Genomic DNA, 14,016 nt, shown 5'->3' with positions numbered 1-14,016 from the left:
GAATGAAAGTCTATCAAGTTAATAAGCAACCCAACAATGATAGTTGAAACATAAGTTAATGAATAATGAATAATATTTTTTCCTTTCTTTAGAAATATGTGTCAACCAGAGAATAGAGACATCTTATGACTCTTTTCCCCTTCACTATTCGGTCTTCTATTTCCTTTCTTGTTCGTCCAATCTTATCCATCTTAGTTCCGGGAAATTTTCGCGCTAACCTCGTATGTGTATTTACAATTTTACCTACTTCACAAATTTTCACTGTCCAAATCTAAGCTATCCAATTCTAAAGAATAAAAATAATTGTCTATTTTCGATGACTCCCCATCTTATAATCTTATCATATTATAATCTTGAACTTCAGGCGATATCTGTTTAATTTTCAATGTTGATTTTCTTGATTTAAGGGACAACGAAGATATGAAGGGGTCTGAGGCATCCATGGCTCTATTAAATATATCTGTCAAGTAATTAATTCGGCTGCTCTTTCTGGGATGAAACTCCCTATCCTGCTTGTATATCTTATTTCTAGACTCCGAAGCTTCCTCACCAAAGAAGCCTATCGGCAACACATGGTTTTCAATGATTTGTTTACTATGTACAATAATTTTGTTAATCGTGGCATTCCTTAGAAAGCATGGATATGTTTCCATGAAAATGTGACTAGTCTCGAAACAGTATTGCAGTTTCAACGGCCTGCAAAACATCAGAGATTGTGGCATTTCATTATTCCAGCTAGTTAGCCTCACGGGAATCATGGTGGTAGCGACATCTTTTGTATTTTTAATTAAACAAAGACTTATTCCGTCGCACTTTCTTCCATTTCGCGACCAGATTAACGCAAAACATGCCATTCTTTTCACGAACGTACTTCTTATTGGGCAATTCGTTTTCGTTAATGCTATCTAAAACATATTTGGCAAGAGTAGATGGCTTTCCCAATGTTTTTTCTTCGAAAACAGTCGATCAATCGTTGATAGACTCAATTGAATTAAATAACTGAATGTCCGTGATGCTTTGGCGAATTATCACTACATCGGGCAATTTCGTGAGGCCTAGCCGCTTGGGAAATGACAAAATCGTCATCCGAGAAGCAAGACTTTATAGAAAGATATGGGCAACATTGTTCTGGTAAGTAATGTAAGTTAAACAATTTTTTTTATGTCCGACTTAAATGAAATTGAAAATATTTTATCGATAAATTGGCTCTGAAGATATTTGTCGGCCATAGATCTCAAACTATGTTCATCATTTAATAAAAATTACTTTTTAAAAACGGTGTTGTCGTATTATTTCGACATTTTAATTGCAAAATAAAGAGTATCGATTCGTGAAACATGTAGTTTTATATCTCTTTCACGGAATTTCAAGGAATTTTACACGAAACAGACTTACGCGAAATCCACCCTGACCAAATACTTAATAATGCCCTCGTAACTAAAAAAAAACGCACCCCTATATAACGGAGACGTTCGTTTAGGAACTACACTCAATCGAGAAGAAAGCCACCGGCCATATCCCTAGCAGAAATATCTCTATTTTCACGACCGCTTGTTTTCTTACCCCCCAGATACAAAACAACCCTCCTGCCGTGGAAGGCACCCTTAAGAAAGCTGAAAAAGTATTAATTTCTCCCGTCGCAATTCTGCAAAAGGGAAAAAGTTTGGGTTTCGCCTGTCAGCGATATCCACGGCCAGATTGTGTGCGAATTTGGGCCTTTTATTTTCGTTAATAATCGGTTTCCGTCTTATTTTGTTTCCTGTTTAGTATTTGGATGTTATACGGGCGCACAAAGCGATCGCAGTCAATGGAAAGTAAGTACGCCGTCTCGAACGATCAAACCGGTGACGTGTATATTCAAAAAAGTTTAGTCAACCATCGATAGAAGAATTCCTTCAAAGGTGTAATCTGTCTCAATCTCCGTCGAGCTGGCTTTCGACGGACACTTCCCAATAAAACTTTAACGGTGTTATTATACTCCGACCAGAAATATAGTGCTTTTACAACCGACCCCGTGATTAACTTTAGTGTTTATTACTCCAAAACTAACAAGCGGAATATAAGTAGAAAAAATTAGTACAAAGTGACAATTTATTACGTTCAAAATATTAAATAGAGTGGAAACTCTATATAGCGAAATTGAAGGGACTGCTTTTTTTTACAAAGGGTTTTCATTATAGAGAGTTATAGGCACTTGAAAAATAACAATACGCGTATGTGTTCTGTAAAATTTAATTAATTTATATACATATTTTAACATCTACTTAGGAGCATTTCATATAAATATTTAAGAACTACATTTAATGTTTCAAATAATCGGTCATTTTCTTTTGAATTTTTTTAGTATGCCAATACGCATCTCGTGCTTTGGCTTGTATTTTCACCATTTCTTCGAGAGGGGCATATTTCTCATGATACATAAAAATTTCTCTAGCGGCTTAACGGAATATAGGGCTTGTTGGATGGTTGGTGGAGGTCCCATATCAACTTCTTCATCTTCTTCTTCCCTTTCTTGAATGGTGTAATATGACTTTCTCTGTCAAGTCTGCTTTTGTAAGCAAATTCTGATCTATCACCATAACATCTTGCAACTCCTCACTTGTAAACGTATTTTTTTTTAACTGCTTTATCCACTGGCTTAGTGGCTGATCATCTTCCAAGTCCTGTTCGCATTCTGTCCTGCATGGTGATAGCAGTGTTGAATTGTTTCTGCTGTTACTTCTTTCCAAGCTTTACTAATAAAGTTGACTGCGACTAGCATATTAATGGAAAATTTGTCTTCGGACTCGATCATTTCCATTAAAATGTTTTTCCTGTATCGACTCTTAAGACTTTTTGTTACGCTCTGGTCATTCGGCTGAAATACACTTGTTGTTTTGGCTGGAAGAAATGCCAATTCCGTAGATTTCGAATATGGGGATGTGCAGGGCAGTTATCTAAGAGAAGTAATATCTTCCTTCCCTTTAAATCTGCATCCCATTTCCGTATCTCCTCTTCAAAATTTGCGATGTTATCCATGCAGACTTGTTTGCCTTGCAAGTGACAAGCAAATGCTTGATCTTAAAATATCGTAGGTTAGTTGATTTTCCAATCACGATTAGCTTTCTTTTTTTTCTCATATTGGCAGCTACTAACAATGTTATACGTTGTTTAGAAAGTTTTCCACCCACACACTTTTCGCTTCGAAATTTAATCATTTTATCTGGCGTCATTTTGTAAAAAATACCAGTCTCGTCAGAATTAAAAAAGTCGTCAGCAGGATACTTTTCTGCTAGTTTTGGCCACGTCTTCTCCAGCTAATCGTTAGTGACGTTTCCTTCGACATCACGCTGTTCAACAAACTTTTTTACTTTTAATTTTACTAACAAACAATAACAATAATAAAAAAGTATTATCCAACACAATGGCGATATTTGGCGATAGTTTTGGCAACAATTTCTTTTCAAACCAGTCCTTAAATATTTCCGCTCTCATGTTTTCGTGGTAATCCACACTTGAATCTCTTTTTGGCAGACAAAAATAAAGCATCCTCCACCCAACCATTTTTGGACCCAGCATGAAGGATTATTATGCGTTTTCCATATGAAGGCGGCATATTTAGTACTCACTTGTTACTGTGGTCACACCATCTTTTTTTTACTGTGTCGTGAGTATCGAACCAAGTTTCGTCTATATATACTATTGGCCCATTTTGCTCTCGAAATTTTTCAATTGCATTTAAATAATCCACCCTCCATTGCGAAATTCTTTGAGATTCCATTACACTTACATAGTTTGGAACTGAAAATCCATTTTCCAGTACTTTTTTATGCAGTTCTTCTAGGGTTAAAACACTATTCACTTTGTAAGCGTCGTAGGTTATACGCCAACCAGCTTATATACCAGTATCTTCTCTCACTTTCCTCTCGACTATCCCATTTGTAACAATTTTTCTTACGGTTGACTTCGAAACTTATTTTTATTACTTACTTCTACTTATAGTTATTGTCCTTAATTACTGTGTTTATAGTGTAGATTTTTTCCACTGTTTGAAATACTTTAAGGGTGCGATATTAAAAACATGACACATACATTCTGGGGTCTACTATTTCATTATTTAATCAATCATTAGCGGCGGGTGTCTTTCCAAAAACTTGGAAGCTATTTTCAAGTTTATAATAACGCCCCAAAAAATACTATAAAATTTTCGAAAATTTGGCAAATTCTTCCAGAATAGCACACAAACAAACAAACTTTTAAATGTAATTTTATATAAAGAACTAGTCCTTTAGAATTAAGTCCGAAATCCTTTAATATTTTACCTATACTACAGATGTATTTAAATAAATATAACTGAACCAAACAAAACATCGTACTAAAACTCTAACACAGAATGGCAACAATTCATTTGGGTTTGCATTCGTTATAAAAAAATCCTTCCTACTTTTACCAAATAAAATATTATCAGTAGAAAGCGTCATTAAAATTCGTTAATGTGATGGGTACAATTTACTACATTGTATTTCTTATTTTTGAAAGTAACGTTTAATTTTATCGTAAATTTAAAGACGCGTGGATTGTTTTCATATGTTAAAAATTTTTGCTTAGTATGCATTTAATATGCACTTAAAACTTGTATATCAGTATGCTTTTTTAATACGCTTTTGCGCAAATACTCTAAGGTGTGAATAAGAAAATAATTTAAAATTAACCTCATCTTTATCAGCGTTGTTAATATTACGTTTTGCTTTGTTTCAGGACAGTTAGATAATTCCAAAGATTTTTCCGTACAAGATGGGTTAGGCGGTTTCAATAAAAAGAAGAAGAAGAAACGACGTCATAGGTAACTATTTATTCCGCTAGTTTGAGGTGCGCGTTATGATGTCTTCAAATATATGACGTTATATTTTCGTCTATGAATGACAGATGTATGGGGTATGATTCCTCGTATAATTTAAAATAAAAATATTTGATACACCAGATGTTGAAATGCAAAGAAAAGACGTTTTTTTTCCTCATTTTCATTGAAAGTGCTTTAAATATTTTGCTGACGTTTAAAAGAGGCCCACTCTTTTTTTGTTTAAAAGTTATTTTTCTTTGCTTACTTTGCCCAGTGGCGTCGGGGCAAGAATGTCACTAAATATTTTTGCATATGTGACACTATATATGGTACGCCACTGCTTTTTTTGAAATTACATTCATGTTTTTTTTATGCTTTCAAACAAACAGATAATTTAGTTCTGTCGGATTGGTATAGAAAAAAGTCCACTTCTGGATGGTTTATTCCATTCGCCTCGTATCATCCGTCTAAACAAAAGGTTAGCTAGCTTTAAAAAACAAAATTTGGTATATTTATCACCTCTCCTTCAGAGAAAAAAATTACTTATTTTAAATGAAATTTTGAAAAATTTAAAATCAATTTTATTCTAAACTCGAATTCAAAATTTAATTCCTGGAAATGTGCTAAAAGTAGACATAGAGGGGTTAAGTGTGATATATACTTATCCGTCCGTCTAACAAAAAAAGACTAAATTATGCGACTTCTAAGATTCCTGTCAATAATATTAACTCTAATTTTCATCAGAATATTTTTTTTTTGTTTCTTTAATTCTCGAATAAGAACTAATAATGTTAGGTTGGTAACATTGTTCAATCACTGTCAAATCTCAAATTCAAATCAAAGTTTTATCCGCTTACAAAGTTTTAACGAAGCTTTCAACTTCAACTATTCTAATCAGTCAATAACGTTTTTAAGTTGTTTGGAACAATTAAAACTAATAATATCTTTATTTATATCTATCACATTGTACAATATTTTCAAATTGTTCATCCTAGCAATCTTTACAATTTTTGTGTTTGCCATTTTCTCATAACTTTTGAAACCAACCAGATAATCAACTTTACTCCACCGTCGAATCACCCCGTATACTGTTTATGAAAGTCGTCGTCATTGCCTTTCTATAACTTTTTTGCTTTATTGTTTTTTTTCGAAATTTGAATAATTTGTTATAGGATTTTTTGAATCATCTGTGGAGGCTAGACTCTCCGAACAAAAGCTTCATTGTTCATTGATCTTCCCGGAGAAATATATTTTACACAGATAGGTAGGCTTCCGGATAGTATTTTATATATATATATATATATATATATATATATATATATATATATATATATATATATATATATATATATATATATATATATATATATATATATATATATATATATATATATATATATATATATATATATATATATATATATATATATATATATATATATATATATATATATATATATATATATATATATATATATATATATATATATATATATATATATATATATATATATATATATATATATATATATATATATATATATATATATATATATATATATATATATATATATATATATATATATATATATATATATATATATATATATATATATATATATATATATATATATATATATATATATATATAAGTGATCAGATAAGCCAATGTTTAAATTAAAAACTCCGAGGTCTTTATGGTTAGTAAAAATATTATCTAGGCAAAACCTTGAATTTCCTTGAACCTTTGTTCTAGGTTTTAATAGGAAAAGTCTATATTCTAACCGATTTTTTTATGAATAATCAACCGTGAAGACGCCAATAAGCCGGAGCAAACACCACCAGCTACTTACAACTAGAGTTCGGATTTTTATGCACAGAAAATGCTTAAAATATGCTCATAAATATGTCTGGTTTTTACAAAAAATATGTGAAATATATGCTTTATGGTGAAAACTATTTAGTTTTCATTGAAATTTAACCCTGCTTTGGTCATATACGCTACTGCGTCGGTGACTAGATAAGTATTTTATCAGTTAGTAGTATATCTGGAGCAAAAAAGGCCATTAAGCAGCTTTCATTTGCAAATCGAACAAACTCTATACTGTCAGTTTTTTCCAACTGTTTTGTACTTATTAAAAACAGATTTTGGTAAAACATTTTCATTCAAAACACCAACTAATTAATTCGCAACCTAGCAACCACAAATATCTGTTGTCTCGTCTACAATAATGTAAATTTTAAATATGATTTTTTATGTCTTGAATTATATTTTTGCAAATGTATTTTCATGAGGTACATTTTTGTTGCAAAATGTGTATAAAAACTGTTTAAATTTAGTGTTCTTTACCTTATTAAGGGGGATATTTGCACTCAACAGCGCTTCACATAAGCGTAAATTAAAATTGCCGCTGAAAGGCACTGGTGCAAAGAAGTCTGCGAAATTTTATTCTTCTTTATTCTCTTCTATCCACTTTTGTGTTTTCCAGTGACGACGCGCTGGTCTATTTAATCTTATCCGTTTGCAAAATCCCAGTAATAAACTAATGAATGGGTCACAAATTTTATGCTCGAAAAATAGAAAATATTTTTTTATGTACAACAACTAAAAATATGTACTACAGCTTCATATGTAATTTTTTTTATATCGTTAATCTAATTATTTCACTCTAAAACGGGTATATCCAAAATATTTTTACATAAAATCCTAACTCAACTTATCACCTTCAACCGGCGACTGCAAAATAAACGATAAAGAAGCGTTTCCGCCGATTCATTTGGAAATTCTGTAGTGGCACCGGGATAAAGTCGGCCAGGCGTATCGATCACGTCACTAAAGTGAGCCACTAAATATTTCATTTCACCTAATTTCCTATTCCAGACTTTTATTGCCCCATCGGCTGGAAATTTAACTTTAACTCTGTCGGATGGGATATTTAACCTCTTGCTCGAGAAAAGTAATTGGTTAAGTGCCCATTTAGGAAGAGTTGCTTTGGTTTCGTATACATTTCGTCAGGGATAAGTTGAAGTTGGGTCGCAAAGATAGCAGAACTCCTCATTTCAAAGAAACTTCCACAAATCAAACTTGCTGACCTTTACTTCTTCAAAGCTTAACTGGGACTGATTCGCATTCTACTATGTAGATGCTTATATATTTTTTGAAGAGGCGGAGCTAAAGGAGGGGCATATTGGCCACAGATAAAGACCTGAGTGGCGGTTAAGAATGTTTGGTTGCTTAGATTTCTATAGATTCACGGATTTTTCGTTGGTAGAAGAATTTTAGCTTGGGTGATTCTTTCTACAGAAAACCCACGCACACAGACTGATAGTTTCGTACTAACTTGCTTTCAGTGAACAATTAAAAACATTAGATTACATTAGATCCACAGGATATTCTTATCACACCTTACAGCTGCTTTTTTCCATCACCAAATACACTTCCAAGGGCAATGAGTCTGAAGCAACCCCACTTTTCACTGTTATCCTTCTCATCATTCATATCAACTGTTCTTCAGAAATATATCATCAAATCCAGATTTACCACTTGTCCAAAAGTTTCCTAACAAATTCATTCCGTCAAAGCTAACATTCTATTTGAGATACCAGGAAAATTATCAACTATGCTCAAAGAACATGAAAAAGCCTTTCCATGAAGAGGAGCTATACAGTTTCCTTGTTAAAAAGCTTCAAAATAAACGTTCTGCTGGATGTGATTTTTGATCGTCTAGTAAATTTATCACCATAGTTTTCTCGATGTGTTTAAGTAAGCATATTTGCAAGCAGTTACTTTATTCCATTCTTCAGTAGGGCATTCGATTGCGTAGATCACTGTATAATGTTATGGAAATTGTCTTGAAACAATAGGTTAGCCTCTTGTATAAAAACAGATGGTGTATGCACTGAAATAAAGTCCAAGTCATCCATGACAACAATGGGTATCCCTCAGAACTCTGTGCCAGGCTCAGTGCAGGTACAGAGTAGAATGCGGCTCAGTTTCAATTAAGTTCTGAAGAAGCCATCAGGATGACTTTCGAAACGTCAGAAGATTTGTAATAAGCAGAACTATTTAAAAATTTTTCGCCACTAATGTGTCAAATCAAGTTAAAAGATTATTTCCCAACAATACAAACAGTACATTACCTGAAAACCACCCAAAAAAATATTTTTTTTGCCATATCATGAGTTTCAAATTAAAAAGATTCTTTAAAATCTTAATCTTAATAAATAAATCTTTTGAAGTAGGAAATTTTTTGAACGAATCGGTTTAAAAAAAAAAGGAGATCCTTGTCTGATGTCCACAGAAATTACTCAGTTTGTATAGTTTATCTGTGGTCGGAATCTTTTCGTTTGACACCTTAAATCCTGCGTTTTTGAAACAAAAGTTATACAGAATGGGTGTCAGAGGTCCCACCAATGACGGCGTAATATATTTTCTGATTTGTTGTCTAATAGATTTTAGTGTAGAGTTAGTTGCTCCTCGAGGGGAAATCCTTGGTCACCTCATCTTTATTTTATAAGCAGGTGACTTAATAAAGATACCAAAGGACCGTAGACTTTTTTGTGGCATCAGGTAAATCAATAGAGAGGTTAATTTAAATATTATAAGCACATTTGTCAACCTTGTGTGCACTTTATGAGTAGAATCTTGCAAGACATGGACATAAAACACTTATTTAACTCATAAAGCACTTAAAGGACGTATAGGTGAACGACAGATAATTATTATATAAGAAAAATACATTAACTACAATAAAAGCTTAGCCTGGGGGTGATAGTAGAAGAACAATGCCAATGCTGCCAATAGTAATACCAACATAAATCCAATTTTAACTTGTTAAATTTATTTCTATTTTGTAAATGTCCTATTTCTCGAAACATATGGTAACCAGAAATCCGAGAAAACCAGTATAACTTTTTTTTGTAAGATTTTGACTCAGCAAATATTAACAAATTATACTTAAACCCTTCGTGTCTTTTTTCATACTAATAGTGTCGTTTGTAATTAGATTGTAGTTAAATTGTACTTTCTACGTCACCTTGTTCATGAGTTATTAAAACTGGCAAAGCCTACTATGCATTTTTCTGTTCTTGGTGAACAAATTACATACATGCACACTGTTAATCATGTCAATGGTGCATGTAAACCTGTAACCTTGTCCGAATCAGTTTGACTACCCTTGGTGGGTGTGTGGCAGGACGATTTTCACGAGCTATCAGTTGGAGGAACTTGAAAAAGCCTTCAAGGACGCCCACTACCCCGACGTCTACGCCAGAGAGATGCTCAGCCTAAAGACGGACCTGCCGGAAGATAGGATACAGGTGAGTCCACAGTTGTCTTCATCTTCTATCTTCAAATTTTTATTTCTGAAATGGTTTTGGTTGTATGCGTTATATTAATTCTATATATGAATTTAGTATTTAGTTTAAATTTATGAATTTAGCTACGTAATCTAAAGTACAGGGTGGGCACTTTATTATGGGCCTGTACCTTTTCTACTGACCTGACTACTGATTTTAGCAAAAAAAAAATACAAAAGTTTTATGGTTTATATTAAATTTTAAAATGATTTATTTTTTATATGCACAGGGTGTGAGATAAGTGTTGAAAAATACATAAATATTAACTTTTAAAAAAACATCGGTCATATCACAGCACCGTTAGATGCGTAGTAATGTTCGTTTCGCTTGGTCTTATTCGAATCGCTCGTACCCCGACCGTCTTACGGCGGCCATTGGTGGGCGTCACGTGTTCCGGCCAATCAACAGTGGCTCGCGTGGCGCTCCCTCGCGTTTCGCCGCCGAAGCGTCAAAATTCGAGTGACGCTAGGATGACTGGTCGTTCGCCAGATGTTTCGTCGATCCCACCGTTTCGGCTTTAATTAGTCGCGTTCTCCGATGCGTTTTCATTATTGTCTAATTCGTCGTTTTGTTTTTGTGCGCCATGATGTGTAAAAGTTCTGCGGGCGCCATTCGTGTCGGGCGGAAGATTCCGATTAGCGGAAATGGCGCTGTCACGTAACTGTAAGTAGGCGTATCTAATGTTTCTCTTTTGAATTTTTGTAAAATTCCGACATCGGCAAGTTAGTTGCCTGCTCCTTATATGGTGTTTTTATAATTTTACAAACAACAATCAGAAATGTACGAGGGTACGGTATCGTGGAAACGGATGTTAAGTAAATTGGCGAAGAGAAAACGCCGGAAATTATTTTCGAGGTTCTGAAACGGCCGCCAGATGGCGTAATTGCCATCTTGAATTTTAATACCTGTTTTCGATATTTTATTCTAATCTAACCGTACACTGTACAGGGTATCTCATTGTGGGCATTTTTACGGGGTATCTCGGTTATCTTTAAAAATAAAGAGTCGCGGTCTACTTTTTTGTGGAATTAAAGATGACGTCAGGGCACTCTTGGTTTTCAAGGTACAGGCTGAAATCCAAAACTTGCGATTTTGGGGCCACCCCCGTATCTGCGTTGTCTGATGAGTTATTGAAGAGTTAAAAAACTTTCGTATGCGATGTTTTCCGCGGAATCCAGTGGCGGAGTTTTTTTTTATTTTCTCTAGCCGTTTTTTAGTTACTATGCGAACGTTTTTGTTTTAAATAGAACACCCTATATATTATTGAAAAATTTCGTAAAAACGGGATGAAAATTATATTAATGTTCTTTAGATATAATGTAATTTCTTATTAATTCATGTAAAAATAGACTATAATAAGTTGAAAATTATTGCAAATACGTATGAAACACATTTACACTGTTTTCATAGGCTATTCTTAACGAAGTGGTTAATTTGTTTTTTGCACCGATATTCTTAAAATCTGTTCCTATGCATAACGGAAGTGCTTGCAAATGAATGATTTATACGAAAATCTGGAACCACTGCTTGAGAAAATCAAATATACGGACTATAATTCGATGATTTTTTGGGACTTAAAAATTGTGGTATTTCTATGAGGTCAGCAGGCAGGACTTACGAAGTAGCCCTTTTTTATGAGTAAATTGGGTGAAAGAGATCTGGCCAAAAAGTGTTGATTTACACCCAATCAATCAAAAAATATACTTCGCGCAGTACGCTAGAGCTTTAAATATAAATGGAGCATGTTTTAAATACCTATGTGAAAAAATTCTCCTTCACTGAGATGCAAAAATTAAAGGAAGGATCTGTAAGGCAAAGATATCATAGATATCATATCAGAAATGTCAATTGCAGATCTGAAATTGAGATCTTCAACAATTTGAATAGTTAATTATATTAGATATTAGATATGCATTTAATAAAATATGTAAAAATATATCAAGGTTATCAGCTTCAATAGTGTTCACGTAGCTAAAGCGTATTTAATCGGTAGAACACTTATGTATGGGATAAGTTTCAAGCTTGATGGAATTCCCAAAGAAATTATAAGATATATATAAACTTTGGAATTATTTTGTTAATTTTCAAAATTTTTAAATCCTGTCTTTGCCATAAAATGGTGAAAACTGAACCAAAGCAAACCAAATCCAACTAAAACTAACAGCAAGAAGTAGAACCGACCGAACCTATAATCCAAATTGGCAAACAGATTTGTCCTTTTTTTTTTCATCTTTAAAAGGCCGCGTGCTAAACTGAACATCAAATAATCTAGAGCTAGATACATAGTAAAAAATTAGAAAAAGTCGAACAGAACATTGATCTATATATATATATATATATATATATATATATATATATATATATATATATATATATATATATATATATATATATATATATATATATATATATATATATATATATATATATATATATATATATATATATATATATATATATATATATATATATATATATATATATATATATATATATATATATATATATATATATATATATATATATATATATATATATATATATATATATATATATATATACATAGCATTGAAGATGCCAAGTGAGATTTTGGCGAAACGTCTGCGGGATTCCAGTCGGATGCAGGATTTGCAGGATTCCAGTCGGATGCAGGATTCCAGTCGGAGTTCAACGAGCGAACGGATGATATCCCGGAATATAGTGTCATCATATATATATATATATATATATATATATATATATATATATATATATATTCTCACGTATTGATTCACGGATGGAAAAATGTGATGACACTATATTCCGGGATATCATCCGTTCGCTCGTTGAACTCCGACTGGAATCCTGCATCCGACTGGAATCCTGCAAATCTTGCATCCGACTGGAATCCTGCAGACGTTTCGCCAAAATCTCACTTGGCATCTTCAATGCTCGCGTTCCGTGTTCGAAGTGTTTTCGGAACGCGAGCATTGAAGATGCCAAGTGAGATTTTGGCGAAACGTCTGCAGGATTCCAGTCGGATGCAAGATTTGCAGGATTCCAGTCGGATGCAGGATTCCAGTCGGAGTTCAACGAGCGAACGGATGATATCCCGGAATATAGTGTCATCATATATATATATATATATATATATATATATATATATATATATATATATATATATATGATGATGACACTATATTCCGGGATATCATCCGTTCGCTCGTTGAACTCCGACTGGAATCCTGCAAATCCTGCATCCGACTGGAATCCTGCAGACGTTTCGCCAAAATCTCACTTGGCATCTTCAATGCTCGCGCTCCGAAAACACTTCGAACACTGGGTGTTTTCGGAGCGCGAGCATTGAAGATGCCAAGTGAGATTTTGGCGAAACGTCTGCAGGATTCCAGTCGGATGCAGGATTCCAGTCGGATGCAGGATTCCAGTCGGAGTTCAACGAGCGAACGGATGATATCCCGGAATATAGTGTCATCATATTTTTCCATCCGTGAATCAATACGTGAGAATATATATATATATATATATATATATATATATATATATATATATATATATATATATATATATATATATATATATATATATATATATATATATATATATATATATATATATATATATATATATATATATATATATATATATATATATATATATATATATATATATATATAGAACGTAGTAATATCAGCTACGAGGTAATTTGATGCCCTTCGAAGGTATTGCAGAAAAGTAATAAAGATAAATAACATTTCATTTAAATAATAATAATAAGTAATATAAATAATGAATAAAGACGAATTTTTGTCAAAAATCCAACAAATTCGTACTCTTGGTTA

At 32.9% G+C, this 14,016-nt stretch overlaps 1 protein-coding gene across 1 annotated transcript in view; it reads left to right on the top strand.

The window, feature by feature from the left end:
• The first annotated feature begins 1,113 nt into the window (after nucleotides 1–1,113).
• Nucleotides 1,114–14,016, top strand: part of LOC132704436 (visual system homeobox 2-like) — a 93,804-nt gene continuing 80,901 nt past the window's right edge. Inside the window, exons 1-6 of the mRNA XM_060674435.1 lie at nucleotides 1,114–1,131; nucleotides 1,481–1,702; nucleotides 1,768–1,814; nucleotides 4,706–4,822; nucleotides 9,338–9,340; nucleotides 10,015–10,138. Coding sequence (XP_060530418.1) covers nucleotides 1,114–1,131; nucleotides 1,481–1,702; nucleotides 1,768–1,814; nucleotides 4,706–4,822; nucleotides 9,338–9,340; nucleotides 10,015–10,138 — 531 coding nt within the window. The remainder of the gene's footprint in view (nucleotides 1,132–1,480; nucleotides 1,703–1,767; nucleotides 1,815–4,705; nucleotides 4,823–9,337; nucleotides 9,341–10,014; nucleotides 10,139–14,016) is intronic.

The sequence above is a fragment of the Cylas formicarius genome, unplaced genomic scaffold (genome assembly GCF_029955315.1).
Source record: "Cylas formicarius isolate icCylForm1 unplaced genomic scaffold, icCylForm1.1 PGA_scaffold_7__23_contigs__length_41026272, whole genome shotgun sequence".
Lineage (NCBI taxonomy): Eukaryota > Metazoa > Arthropoda > Insecta > Coleoptera > Brentidae > Cylas > Cylas formicarius.
This window is presented reverse-complemented; position numbering and strand designations above follow the sequence as displayed.